The sequence below is a fragment of the Nelusetta ayraudi genome, unplaced genomic scaffold, assembly GCF_046127955.1.
Source record: "Nelusetta ayraudi isolate G7.1 ecotype Tasmania unplaced genomic scaffold, CSIRO-AGI_Nayr_v1 ptg000135l, whole genome shotgun sequence".
Taxonomy (NCBI): Eukaryota; Metazoa; Chordata; class Actinopteri; order Tetraodontiformes; family Monacanthidae; genus Nelusetta; species Nelusetta ayraudi.
The window spans coordinates 14,468,389-14,482,914 of NW_027466185.1; the positions used below are offsets into that span (position 1 = coordinate 14,468,389).

Below are 14,526 nucleotides of genomic sequence, written 5' to 3' on the forward strand. Positions count from 1 at the left end.
AAGGAAGATGAAGAAAAAAAACACTAAATTCATGAAATATTCATCGGCAACATGCCTGAAAATGTGGTTCCATTTTTTTCACAGTCAATAACCTTTTGGATTGAGGGTGCGAAGCCAGAGACGGCGGCGTGTTTGCATCTTTTCCCTGCCCCATACGCTGATAAATAATAAATATAAATATTAGACATATGCACACATTCGTGCACACACACACACACACACACACAAACACACACACGTACGCACATGGTTTTCTCACTTTATCACACCAGGCTGCACCGTAGACAGCAACTCATTTTCCAGTCATGAATTATTGACCCCTGTAACGTTCAGTCCTCTTCCAGTGTAATGAAACAAGAAACACGGCACTCATAGTTCATGTTTCCAAGGCGCCTTTTAGCAACAAATTGTTTCTCTTGTTAAGGCGTGCGGTGGAACGAGTCGCCGTTGTAGTCTTGTAGTCTGTAATGTTGCCGTTGTGCCGCGACAGTTCCACAACTGCCGGGCCATTTGGGTGGAAACTGTTTAATTCCAGCCGGGTTTGTCGCAGAGCTACGATTACCCATCATCCTTTGCAGCCTGCTTGGTAGTCATGCGAAAATGGCAGATTGCGGGTGTTTTCAAGTCGGACGTGTGGAAGCGTTTTTCTTCCCACAGTGTCGGAAATTAGCCAACTGTTAGCGACTTTAGCTTCCTAATAGCATCATGCCGCTAACTGTTGAGTCTTTATTTGTCGTTTTGTTTCGTCACACGCCAATGAATTTTGCGTGAGCGGAACGGCAGCGCGAAAACCTTCCCTCGTCGCCGCCTCTTGACGGATGGCTGGTGGTGTCGCGCAAGCGCTAGCGACCCGCGAGACGGCGTCCTCGTCCTCATTAGTCACAAAGTCGTTTTACGAGGCTCGTCGACAAGCGGCTCCAGATGGTTTAGAGCTCATTAGACTCCCCGTTTTCACGAGGAGCCGAAGAGACGTTTGGAAAAACGGCTGCCTTAACCTTTTCCTCGACTTCCGGAGCCGCAACTTCTGATGGAACATTTGTGTCAACGCAAGTTTGCTCACCGTGTCGTTCACATCTGAGCAGAGGGAGAAATATGAACACTCCTGTTGCTTCTGCAACAATTTGGAAGAGGTGGAGGAGGAAGACAGACATTTAGAGTGCCAGTGATTTTTTTTTTTCACTGGGATCAGAAGCCTATTACTGGGTCAGGAGACAGACTTGGAGCGCCACGGTTGAGGTTTTTTTTTGTTTGTTTTTTTTTCGCAGACGACTACAGTAATTACAAACAGTAATTTGTTTCGGCCCTGTGATGTGTCCAGATCAAAGAAAACACCCCCAATTATTATCTGTGATCCCAGAGTCCAATTTAAAGAGGGCTGGCTGGAGGTGGCAGCGGCGGTGGCCGACTGAGCCTCTGCTTTTCTGCACTTTAACTTCCAAGAGCCCCGCAAAGTCTGTGTGTTTTTAATGAGAGTGATAGAATTGATATCTTTCACACACACACATGCACACACATGCACACACGCACACACAGATATCAGTTCCCAGCGGATGCTGCCAGGGGGCCTTGTTTTTTTGAGGAGGCGGTTTTGGGGGGGGGGGGGGGGTAACTGTCAAGACATGAGATAATTTTTATCCTTTGGATCGTCGTCCTGGCGGACGCCTCGACTCTCAACAAGTCAATTTGAGCTTCGTCCGTCGGGTCACAACCAGACAACCTCCGGTTAATTGGACTTTCTCATTTCTCAACCCCCCCCCCCTTTTTTTTTTTTTGCCAAATCTCTTTAAGCGTCCCTCAGACGTTTCTCCTCTCATCTCTTTGCCGCCTTTGTCGGCAGCTATTACATTTGTGAGAGACCATGGTGGTCACAGGGGGTCTCACGCTGCTTCCTTCTTAAAGACATGGCCACCAACGTCTTTTACACGTTTGGATTCTATCATGAGTGCAGCACATTCAAAAAAGAAAACATGTGACATTGAATTTAAAAATGATGATTGATGAACAAGGACACAGAAATAATGGGATTTTTTTCATAATAAATGTCATTATGACACGTAATATGCACTAAGCACCTCATGTTTTTTACTTATTTATTATAGGTTGTGTCTGTTTCTTTTCCTTTCCCTTTTCGCTGTTTGTTTGTTTTTTACTGTTGGATGAATGTATGCAGCCGACCACCACCTGAATTTCCTTCGGGATTAATAAAGTTTTTATCTATCTATCTATCTATCTAAAAAGCCAACAACCAAATGTGATACCAACTCGGTCAGGAAAAAAAACAAACAGAAATATCACTATGTCGACACTTTGTACCTACTGACTTCACACTCACACTGGATCCGTTAGGCGGACTTGTGTTGTTTGTTTGTGTGACATTTTCTTGCAGATTGGCATGGTGCTTCACAACAGCATGAAGATCTCTCTCTCTCTCTCGCTCTCTTTCTCTCTCTCATACACTCATACACTAACACACAAACACACACAGATAGTTGACATTGTGCACACTATACATTTTCTTACACACTTTCAGAAGCCCACATAAGCCCATTGTGAGTTTGTCAGCCTTGTTGTTAAAACACAATTGGATCATATTTGTATGTACATGCATTAGTGTTTGTGTATGTGTGTGTGTGTGTGTGCGTGTGTGTGTGTGTGTGTGGCAGGTCTCTGTGGGTCCCGTACAGACGATGCCATGATGAAAATGAATGCAATACATCACAAAGACGGCACTCTCTCGCTAAAGCACACAAACACACACACACACACACACACATACACACACACACACACTCACACACACACACACACACACACACACACACACACACACACACACACAAAGACAATTTGCCTCTTCAACCTTGTAAATAATCCCCAAAAAACAGCGGCGGGACTAAAAGAGGAGGACGGCTGGAGAAATAGCTTATATTCCCCCGAAATGCCATCCAGGAAATTTTCAGGAGAGTTATGGTGACACAGAGGCGCCTTTATAGCGAAGCGAGAAAGGAATATTTCCCGGCTAACGGTCGGAACTGAGGGTGACGGAGTGGATGTCGTGAATACTTGCAAACTCAGGGCGGAGGAGGCCGGTTCAGCCTCCGACTGCCTCCAGGTTACGTGAATGAAAAAGAAGTCGCAGAATATAAGTTTCCCTTAGCGTTGCAAAACAAAAGGAGCCAATCGTATCCTTGCAAGACTCTCCGTTAGTGTGTGCCAGTGTGTGTGTGTTGGTGAAATGGATGATGAGCTTTTGTAACGAGGCATAATGGTTCACAGCGGGGTTGAGATTACCGTCGGGAATTGAAGGCTCAGAGTTCCAGTCCGCTGAGAGTCGGACGTGCTCCGGTAGCCTGCAGCTGGACCTCTGTCCACTGCTGCTACTTCCTGCTGCTGCTGCTGCTGCTGCTGCTGCACCAGGAAAGCATCGCTCAAGATCTGAGGCCGCACTGTTAATTAAAAACTGAAAATGTTTCTCAATGTATACTGTAAAATTACAGTATATAGCCATATTACAGAACTACATCAAATAAATGTGAAAATACAGACAAACTCTTTACAGTAAAAATTAATAAAAAAAAAATAGCATATTGTTGTTTATAAATGTCCATTAATGTCCATGCAGTAAAAGATTACGTATATTAGATAACCTTCAGGTGAGTCTCTAAGGAGAGGGAGAAAGAGAGAGAGAGAGAGTGAAAGAGAGAGAGAGAGCGAGTGAAAGAGAGAGAGAGAGAAAGAGAGAGAGAGACGCGAAGATACTTCAGCGGGACTTTCGCACGATCTCCTCCCCCACCCCACCCCGCCACCCCCCGGTCGACAAAACTTCCGTGGCCCTCTGACACGATTCAGGTTTGTCATGTGGCCCCTTGCAAAAAAAAGAATTTCCCACCACTCTGGCTGACTGGTTCTGCCTGTGGTTCTCTCTGGGTGGCCCTACGTGGAACCGGGGCGACTAGTCCAGGGTGTAACCCTCCTTCAAACTAAGAAAGCTGAGAAAGGCTCCAGCGCCCCCCTGTGAGCATTAGCGTAGGATAAAGTGGAGATAGGAAATGGATTTAAATAGAAAAAAAAGACATTGGGGAAATAAGTGAAGCTGACATTTATTAAACAATGATTGAATGTTACTGGATGTGCTCAGAGAGTGCCCTAGGTGTTGCTTTGCTTCTACTGCGGCAGGGTCTGAATATTTTTTCTTTCAGATTTCTTAACAAGAGGAAACCAAAATATGATCATCATCACTTTCACTCTATTACTGCACCTTTACAAGAGAGCCAAGAGGGTAAAAAGGATGTTGGGTACACATTGGTAGATGGGAAGTAGAGTTACAGTAGTTTCATTCTCCTAAGGTGAAAATGTTTTTTTTTTGCACAAAAGATCCATGGTTTTGGAACCGTCCTCAATCCACACAAAGATACTTAACCTGCAAAATTGATGCAAAACGTACAAATTGCGAAATATCCCCATTCCGCTCCCTCTGCAGAAATCGACAAAGAGAGTTGCGGCGACCCCGGCACGCCCCTGTATGGCGTGCGGGATGGCGACAGCTTCTCCAACGGAGGAGTCCTGAGGTTCGAGTGCCAGTTTGGCTTCGAGCTGATCGGGGAGAAGACCATCTCCTGCCAGGACAACAACCAGTGGTCGGCCAACATCCCCATCTGCATCTGTGAGTAGCCAACACCTCCCTCCTGTCCCGCCAGGCAGAGTCTGGAGCGTGCGGCCAGGGAGTGAGGGGGTGGGTGGCGGGTAGCGGGGAGGTGACGCTCGGCGGCCCCTGCCTGCCATGTTGATCACATGCCTGACCCGTCGACTCGGCGACGGCGCTGACTTTATTATGGCCCGGGGGAGGTCAGATGATGACCGATGATTCCGGGCCGATGAATATTTAACGATCCGCTCCCTCTTCCCACCCGGGAATTCTGATTACTCTTCCTCCATCCTCTCCTCTTCCTCTTCCGACTCCCCCTCTTCCAGTCCCCTGCATGTCCAACTTCACGGCTCCCTCCGGCACCGTCCTCTCGCCGGATTACCCGGAAGGCTACGGCAACAACATGAACTGCGTGTGGCTCATCCAGTCGGAGGCGGGCTCCCGCATCCACCTGGCCTTCAACGACTTCGACCTGGAGGCGCCGTACGACTCGCTGACAGTGAAGGACGGCGAGACCAACGACGCCCTGGTCATCGGCAGGTTCTCCGGCGCCGAGAGCCCCTCGCACCTCACCTCCAACACCAACACGCTGCGGCTGGAGTTCCAGGCGGACCACTCCATGTCCGGCCGCGGGTTCAACATCACATACGGCAGTACGTTTTCGGAACGTTCACGAGTCTTCTAAATAGCGCTAATGACCGAAATAGGAGATAAGCGGCGCCATTTCATGCATTCCGTGTCACATTTAAAAGATCTTCAAGGGTAATTTTCTTTTTCCTTCATGCATGAGAGCTTCAGAAGGCGTCCGTCCCATCAGAGCACTTTTGGAGATTTCATGCCCGCAGTGATTGAATTAATGTGATGCGGTTTCATTCCGATATTCTCGGATACGTCTATCAGCCCCCTAAAAATCAGCCACATATTGTCCCGAGTCATCGCCGCACGCGTCTTAATGGCAGCTCCAGTTTGTTTTTCCGCCTCAGCGGGGGAACATTTTGCCTCCAACCAAAAAAGGTCAGAAAACCGAAAGGCTTCATCTGCTCAAAGGAGTTGTTTTGGAAAAAAGACAAACTTTATCAGTATTGAAACTTTATAAGTGAGTACCATCATCCAGGCCGGAGCAGCGGCTAATAATAGTGGCTTCACTTGCAAAACAAACCAGTGTGACGTTTTATTTAAAAAAAACAAAAAAAAGAAACAGGGAAGACAAAAGTAAAGGCGTGTAAGGTATAAATGGAACGTGGCTTTCAAAGAGTGTCGGAACGTGATGGCGCGGACGTTTTTTCGTCTTGGTGGCGTCCAGCGCGGAGGGAGGTTGCGACCCGCTTAGCGCAAAAAACTATTTCTGTCAAAAAAAAAAAAAATAGACTCTGAGACTTTGGAGTGTTTAACCTGAGTCAAAATAGAATAGAAGTCTTTTCGGAGTGCTTAACATCTCATTGTAAAACATGTCATCTATGCAAATTCCTCCCACTGATCAGAAAACTTTGGCTGCTCCTCCGATGACAACTGGCTCCCCAGATAACATTTGTGGGGAATTTTGTCCATTCTTTCCGCAGCTTACCGCCTTTGAGCTAATTTAGGCTAAGCATAGTGCGCCGATGGAAATTCGTATCGATCCTCCCCCATCTGACCTCCAGTTTGTGAGCAAACAGCCGCATTTCCCCCCTGAACATCAGAGCAAGCATCCACCCCACAGCATTTTCGGGGGGTTTTATGTTTGCGATTTGAAAAAAAATACCCATCATCGCATCTGCCTGAACCAACACGACAAAATATGTCACAATTTGTAACAATTTTTTATTTTTTTTTACTTCAAAGCGTTTGAAATCTGATCAGCGGGTCTGAATCCCGCATGATTTTATCAGCAGCTATACCGCTCACATCCCACCCCGGCCCTGATATACTGCAGCGGAGACGTGGAGGCACAGCAAGAATATAGAACAGGCAGATTACAGGGAGGGGAAATTTATTTCCCCATCCGGGCTGAATGCTCAGGAGTGTCACGTCGCCGCTGTATATCTGCAGCAACGGCTCGCGGGAATGTAATCAAAATGGCGAGTAAGTGTAGCCTATAAGTACTCTGTCTCATACCCCACCAATAACTTTTCTTATTTATGTGCCCATCTCTCCGTGTAAGCGACAAGTCTGCTGTTTTTTTCCCCTACCCTGCCCCACTCATCCGCCTTTCTCTTCTTTTTTTTGTAATTTTAACCGCAGCGTTCGGACATAACGAGTGTCCAGATCCCGGCATTCCCATCAACGCCCGTCGCTTCGGAGACAGCTTCCAGCTCGGCAGCTCCATCTCGGTGGTGTGCGAGGACGGTTTCATCAAAACGCAGGGAAGCGAGACCGTCTCCTGTCAGCTGGAAAGGGGCAAAGTCATGTGGAGCGGGCCCATCCCCAAGTGCGAAGGTAAACACCGGCTAATGGCGGCCGAGGGCAAAAAAAATATCATACAGCCGAAGAGCTGCAGCGGCGAGCTCGTCAGAGAGGGAGAACGCACGGAAGGCAGAGTCAGTCGACCTCAACTTCCGGCAAATAATTGATTGGAATGTGACTCGTCCTTCTATGACATCACAGCATTTTGTTTTTTTCTTGTTTTTTTTCTGTCCAGCCTCATTTATTGAAGTTTTTGCATTTTTTTTTGTTAAAACAAACTTTGCCTTGATTCCATTGATGTTTTATGGAAGACGCATCCTTAAAAATAATATGTATTCTCTCTTTTAAGGTTGAGGATCACGTTATTTTAGTTTAATTTGAGTTTGTTTTCAGTGAAAATACTCTGAGGTTCAAGCTTGAGAAATGTTGAATCTTGTCCATCCCTCAGACCAGCGCAGGACTTTGTATTGTGGTCGAAGTCAATGTCAACTTAATTTGTTAAAAAAAAAAAAAAAAGAAAGAAATCTAAAAATGGTTTACATATAAAGGAACCGAACACATGGACAAAATAGAGAAAAAAGTCACAGTTTGGAGAATCTTTGCATTCAAGGGCTATTAGCGATGTAGCTGTTCACTGGAAGAGCAGGACTATTGAAAAGAGCGTTGTCTCATGTAGCCTGGCGTTCCCGTCCTCCGGGACACAAATCCTCTCATCTTTTATCTTGATTTGTGATGTGTCTTCCTCCTCCTTCCCCCCTCCGCCTCCCTCCTGCTGCTGCAGCGCCCTGCGGAGGCCACTACTCGGCCCCCAGCGGAGTGATTCTGTCCCCCGGATGGCCCGGCTACTACAAAGACTCCCTGAGCTGCGAGTGGGTGATCGAATCAGAGCCCGGACGCTCCATTAAAATCACATTTGACAGGTGGGTGGCATAATTCTCCCAAAGTCCCCAAACCCGATTCATCCAGTCATCCGTCTCCTCCTCCCCGTGGCGCTCCGCAGCTCGGAGTCAGAGCCGAGCGTTCATCACGTTCGCCGACGTCACTCAGTCGGTGGCGTGTGACGGGCAAAGAAGATTTGCAGATGTTCGCTGAGAATATGATCATCACGTCGCTCTGCTGTGACCTGATCGTAAATGTGTGCAGTTGTTTATTGGTCGATGAGGCCGGGAGGTGATTTTGTTGATGTTACTGCGGCTTTGAGCTGTTAACTGGTGATGGAGGCAATTAAAACTTGTTGCATTATTGTCTTATGGACTGAACAGCCTTTGAATCTCCAACTCTCTCTCTCTCTCTTTCTCTCTCTCTCTCTCTCTCCCTCCCTCCCTCTCTCTGTGGAAACCCTGGAAAACGTTTCCTCCCAGGTTTCAGACGGAGCTGGGCTACGACTTCCTCGAGATCCACGACGGGCCCAACCTCCTCTCCCCTCTGGTGGGCTCCTTGAACGGCACCCAGGTGCCCCAGTTCCTGTTCAGCAGCACCAACTTCCTCTACTTGCTCTTCACCACCGACAACAGCCGCTCCAACGTCGGCTTCAAGATCCTATACGAGAGTGAGTCGCAGGAAGGCCGCGGTGCGTTTGAGTTTCACGTTCGCCTTGGATTTCTTTTGTGAGATTTTTTTTTCTCTGCCCCCCCCCCTCGCTCAGGCGTCACCGTGGACAGCTACTCGTGCCTCGACCCTGGAATCCCCGTCAACGGGATCCGCTACGGCCAGGACTTCTCCATCGGCTCCACCGTGTCGTTCGGCTGCGACTCGGGATACAGGCTGAGCCACGAGGAGCCGCTGGTGTGCGAGAAGAACCACTGGTGGAGCCACCCGCTGCCCACCTGCGACGGTAAATATTCCCTCGTCTGCAGAGTCTGCTCTTCACAACAGTGGGTAATTAACAGCTTCCAAGTGAGGTTTTTTTTTTAAAAGCGCAGGATAAGCTTGGATGGATGATGGACGCAAACGTCTCTGTTTTGATGTATTTTTTAGCCTCCTCACTCCTTTTTGCTAGAAAACAAACAAACAAATGAACCCAGCATGGAGGTATCTAGGATCTAGGTACGAGGGGGAGAATCACGATAAAAAAAAAAGACAGTCTTTATTAACGGAGGTCAGAATCTTTTCAACTGCTTGGTTTATTTTATACGCAGGGCAAATAAATTAAAGTAAATCCATTAAAATTGGGTGAAGATGGTTGCAAGTGTGTAGCATGGGCAGCTGATTCACCACATAAAATACGTTCTCTCACACACACACACTCACTCACTTGGATGTCTGTTGGAGCAATTTGCAGTGAAGGCTGCTGTGGCTGATCGGAGATGATTTGAAGGCAAGATTAGAGGTCCATGGGCACGTATGCAGTGTGTGTGTGTGCATGCGTGTGTGCGTGTGCACTGGCTGGCCGGCGACTGTCATGGCGTGTCTCCCCCTGTGCACACTTCCACACGTGCTGCTGCTCTCCAGTGTGGAGGTAAAGCTGATGAGAGCCCGTGTTCCCTGTCACCTCGTCTCTCCTCCCCCTCAAATCAGTTTTGGGGGAGGGGGAGGGTGGGGGGGGGGGTGTAGGGGGGTGAGGATGGCTATTTCTGCAGTGAGGGGAGGCCATCTCTCTCTCTCTCTCTCTCTCTCTCTCTCTCTTTAAGTCTCCCACCCCAGTGATGAGCGAGTAGGTTTTCTGGCCTTGTTAGCCGGCATTTTCCTTCTGCGAGGAGGCAGCAGGCAGGCAGCACCGGCAGGCTGCCGGGGATTTTGCTGCCCGTCGTCTGTCTTTACACGATGCGGCCATTTGCCTCTGTGTTTCGGATCGTAGAACAAAAAAAAAAAAAGAAAAAGAAAAAATATCCGGTCTGCCAAGTGTTAGACAGCTGGTGCATAAAGACTCAAAGCAGCAACCGGGGCCGTAAAAAAAGAATCCACCGCTCAGAGTTAGCATGTGTTTTATTCTGCGGGGGTGCAAAAAAAACAAAAAGAAGTTCATTTATATTAAATAAAGACACGAGAAAACTTGTCAACGCCGCGTGACTCATTTACCGACCGTCAAAGTTTTACCCTCTCAGCGCAGTCGGATGTTCAATAAGAAACGTTTCCAGTGTCATCAACCCTGAAGTCAATTTCAGAAAAAAAAAAAAAAAAAAAAAAAAAGCAATGAGAAGGCAGAGAAAAAAAAAGTTGAGGCTGAAAGAAATAAAAGACAAAGGAAAAAAAAAACCAGCAAAACAAGCAGATAAAGAGGCGATGGAGACGTTTGAAACTTACTCACGTCGCTCAGCGTTCAACATGAGGAGCTTCCTGCCAGTGGAACCTTAATAATTAATGCTGCAACCAGTGTGTGCTTGTCAATGCAAGTGCTGTTTTTTAACTGTGATTGTGTGTGTGTGCGTGTGTGTGCGTGCACACGCGCACGCCTCACTGCATGTGTTTACTTCTCAGTTTTTATGAGCCGTTCTCTTCGGCTTCCCGGCCTTGTTTGCTGATGTTTTAGGGTCTGCGACGCAGGAGAGCGAATTCACTGAAACTGGTGGCGCCGCATTCAGGGTGCTTTGTTTTTGTTTTGTTTTTATAGTTTTTTTCCCACACATTCATGATGATTAATATTCAAAATGAACGAGTGAGTTTCTGCGGCAGTAACTGCGGTTTTGTGACGATTCCACGAGCCGAGACGTCCGTCCGACCGACCGGTCGGCCTGACGACCCAACTGGAAGGAAGAGCAGCCAAGCACCTTGCAGCTCATTAGTATGCATCGAAAGAGCAACAAATTCTCTCTCGCTCTCTCGCTCTCTTGAAAGCTTTTCTGAGGACCTGGCCTCAACTCTGAGGAGCATCTTTATGCGAGCGCAGGTCTCCTCCGCATGACAATGAGCGGCGGCTGAACGACGAGCAAAAAAAAAAAAAAAAAGAAATCACGGGGTCATCCCGAGGCTGTGGGGGAGGGAGGGGGACAGAATGGGTTGGACGGGAGGAGAAGGTGCGGAATGTCAGAGGAAGTTTGAAAACGACTTTGAGTCGGTCTGTTCAAGGTGAGACTGAGCGGCGACTCGCCTGTGACCCGCCGACGGCGTCGGAGCGGAACTCAGAGTGGACAGAGTGTTTTTAACAGAGACGCTGCAATACGTGAGAATAACACACGAGGCAGCGCGACAGCACTGAGAAATGTCTTCTTCTGGGGGGATTCAATTTTAATGTTATGGTCTAAGGAGGCAGCAGCAAACTGATTGTACCGAGTTGGTACTCGGAAACCATTTGTATATAATTAATAACATTTATATAATCGAACGTAACGTAAATATTGTCCATTATCAAAAAGTTAATTGACATTTAAAATAATTTAAACGGAACGTAAAATTCACTTTGATGCTTGTGGTGAGATAATGTCACTAAAAATCCATTTTCTTTATTTTTTTTTTTGTAAGTTTCAATGAGTTTCTATTATTCACATAAATAGAAAGTCCACTCATTGTGTGCAGTTCCCTTTCTTACCATCAGATGCTGCTAAATATCATACACACTGACCCGGTTGGGCCTTTAAAAGCAGAAAAAATTCTTGCAAGATGATGAAAAAAAATGTCTAGAGAGAAACATTAACCATCAAAGCAGATCAAACACAGTCACAGCAAGTCACAGCAACATGAGAGCCACTTAATTAGCGAGCGGCGACCGAAGGTGGAGCCAATTAGGGGCAAGCTCAGAGGAAATGTTCCCTCGTCTTGGGAGACCAGCGCCACATAATAAAAAAAAATGAATATGTATACGGCACGTGTTGGTGTATAGGAAGCTCCTCTGAACTGTGGCAGCAGCGGTGCAGGCCACATGTTCCCACCAGATGTGTTTAAAGAGCTGTTTACTCGCTGCGGCGGTAAAGTCTGCGAGTTCCAGCGCGGTACCTAAATTATGGATCAGGGTTGAAATTCCATAATGTGGCGGCGCATTTCATTTACCAGTAGTCCCGAGAAATTTCAGAGGATGTTTATCAAGCGAGCGGCGAGTTGTACATCCCCCTCTCCTTCCTGCGAGTCAGTGATGGATTTAACGCACTTAGAGTGGCGGAAAGTTTGCGCAGAGCGCTGAGAGCAGAGGCGTATCGGGGTTAGAGCGGGAGCATCCGTCTCCATAATATTGAAAAGTCTCAATCTGATTTCTTCTATCGAAGCCAAATAAAATAATTTTTAACCTGCTCGCCGTGGAACTTCGAAGCAAGTTTGAGGAAGCCGGAGTGAAAATACATTCAGTTTTCAAAAACTTGTGTGTGTGTGTGTGTGTGTGTGTGTGTGTGTGTGTGTGTGTGTGTGTGTACGTGTGTGCATGGATGTGTAAAAGACACGAAAAATCCACAAAAGATTGCAAAATATACATGTATATAAATGTATATATATATATACATATATATGTATGTATAAATATATATATATATATATATATATATATGTATATATATATATATATATATATATATATGTATATATATATATATATATATATATATATATATACATATATAAATATATATATATATATACACTCACATATTTTTTTTCTAGTCAGTCAGCAGTCCTTCTTGGCCTATCTCACTATTCCTCCTTCCTCTCCTTCCTCTCCTTCCTCTCCTCCTCCTCCTCCTCCTCCTCCTCCTCCTCTGTCTCTGTCGATCCATCAGCTCTGTGTGGCGGAGATGTTCGAGGCCCCTGGGGGACCATCCTTAGTCCCGGCTATCCAGACAGCTACCCTTCATCCCTCAACTGTACCTGGACAGTGGAAGTCAGCCATGGGAAAGGCAAGACACACACACACACACACACACACAGAGCTTCAAACTCCTTAATGGAGGGAGACAGAGTGAAAGACGGTGAGGCAAGTAACACGTACACACAAACACACATGCAGGCAGTCTCCAGTGGAGTGCGCTCACCAACACGCATCACATGACCTTTTTCCCAGTTGTGCATATTTTTTTAAAGTTTATTTTCACCAGAACATGGAGAAAAGAAGCAAACAGGAAGTTTGGATCACAACAACATCCCCGTTTGTTTGACTGTGTGTGTGTCTCTGTCCATGTTGCGTGTGTCTTTCCATCCGCCTGTCTGTCCATTCGCTCAAGCAGGGGTCCAGTTCCAGTTCAACTCCTTCCACCTGGAGGACCAGCACGACTACCTCCTACTCACCGAGAATGGCAGCTTCCTGCAGCCGCTGGCCCGCCTCACCGGCGGCGAGTTGCCCGGCAACATCAACGCCGGTCTCTATGGCAACTTCAAAGCGCAGCTCCGATTCATCTCCGACTTCTCCATCTCCTACGACGGCTTCAACATAACTTTCTCTGGTAATCCCCCGCTTCGCTTCCACGGCGGTGGCGCGGTTGTCACGGCAGGTCAAACTCGGGGGAGGCAATTTTATTTTTTTTTTTTTTTTGTCATACAAGTAGTCTTTAAGACAGACAGAGTCATTTCATTTTAATTCAAAACTACCTCAGCAAAGCAGGTTTTTCTCATAAAAAGGAAGGAGGAGAGCGCGGAGGAGCGCTGCTGAGCTTTAAGCAATAAAGAAAAGTCGTAAAAACGCCAAACACAGAAGGCGAAAAGTGGCGTAGGAAGCTGAAAAGAGCGGCTGAGTCAGTCAGGAGCTGCTGCTCAGGGCTGACGCACGTCGTGTTTTAGTTTGAAAACAAAATTATGCAGGGAAGTGAAGCTGACAAGAAACAATAAAAAGTCCCCCTCAAATGCAGAGTGGGATGTTTGACCTTGTGGGCATCCATGGACTCATCGATAACTTCCTGTTACAAACAAGTGCACCATCAGAGGGGTCAGAAGAAGTGCTGAAGATGAGCTTTTCTATGTAGTCAATTTTGTCATTGTTTTTGTTTTTTCCCAGATACATTAGTTGTGGTTAAGTAGGAGTTATGGTCTGCAATTCACTGACATGTCACAGAGAGAATGGCGCTCGCACAGGCCGACGAAGGGCTTAACCTGCCCAGAACCTTCTGTCAGGTCGGAATGGGAACTTTATGAAGTAGGCCAGCTGTTTAAAATTGTAATAATAATATTTCAAAATATCCATCCATCCATCCATCTTCTATACCCGCTTATTACTATTCAGGGTCACAGGGGTCTGCTGGAGCCTATCCCAGCTGTTTTAGAGCGAAGGCAGGGTGACACCCTGGACAAGTCGCCAGTTCATCGCAGGGCCACATCTACCTTATTAAATGAAAAAAGAATCCCAATGCCTAATCAGGGATTTAACTCCTTGATTCCTGAAATTATGTAACTTAATAACTAAATATCTAAAAGAATACCGGTAAATCATTTTTGGTAATTGGCTTGCAAAAAGTTCCTAAATAATCAGTTAAATTGAGTTAAGATAAGTGAAAAAAGGTTGAGTTAGCCATGTTAAGTATAGTTAACTCAATGCAAATTGAGTGAAGGTATGTTACGTTAAGGTATGTCGTGTTAGGATGTGTTAAGGTATGACAAGTCAGACCATGTCAAGTAAAATCAAACCGCATCAAGTTAAGGTATGAGAAACT

The 14,526-nt window shown here is 46.5% G+C and overlaps 1 protein-coding gene across 1 annotated transcript in view; it reads left to right on the forward strand.

Moving 5' to 3' along the window:
- csmd3b (CUB and Sushi multiple domains 3b) overlaps positions 1-14,526 on the forward strand; it is a 282,923-nt gene that overhangs the window by 202,091 nt on the left and 66,306 nt on the right. Inside the window, exons 13-20 of the mRNA XM_076011490.1 lie at positions 4,481-4,663; positions 4,972-5,298; positions 6,866-7,060; positions 7,809-7,947; positions 8,389-8,576; positions 8,673-8,861; positions 12,667-12,783; positions 13,111-13,326. Of these exons, the coding sequence (XP_075867605.1) occupies positions 4,481-4,663; positions 4,972-5,298; positions 6,866-7,060; positions 7,809-7,947; positions 8,389-8,576; positions 8,673-8,861; positions 12,667-12,783; positions 13,111-13,326 (1,554 nt within the window). The remainder of the gene's footprint in view (positions 1-4,480; positions 4,664-4,971; positions 5,299-6,865; positions 7,061-7,808; positions 7,948-8,388; positions 8,577-8,672; positions 8,862-12,666; positions 12,784-13,110; positions 13,327-14,526) is intronic.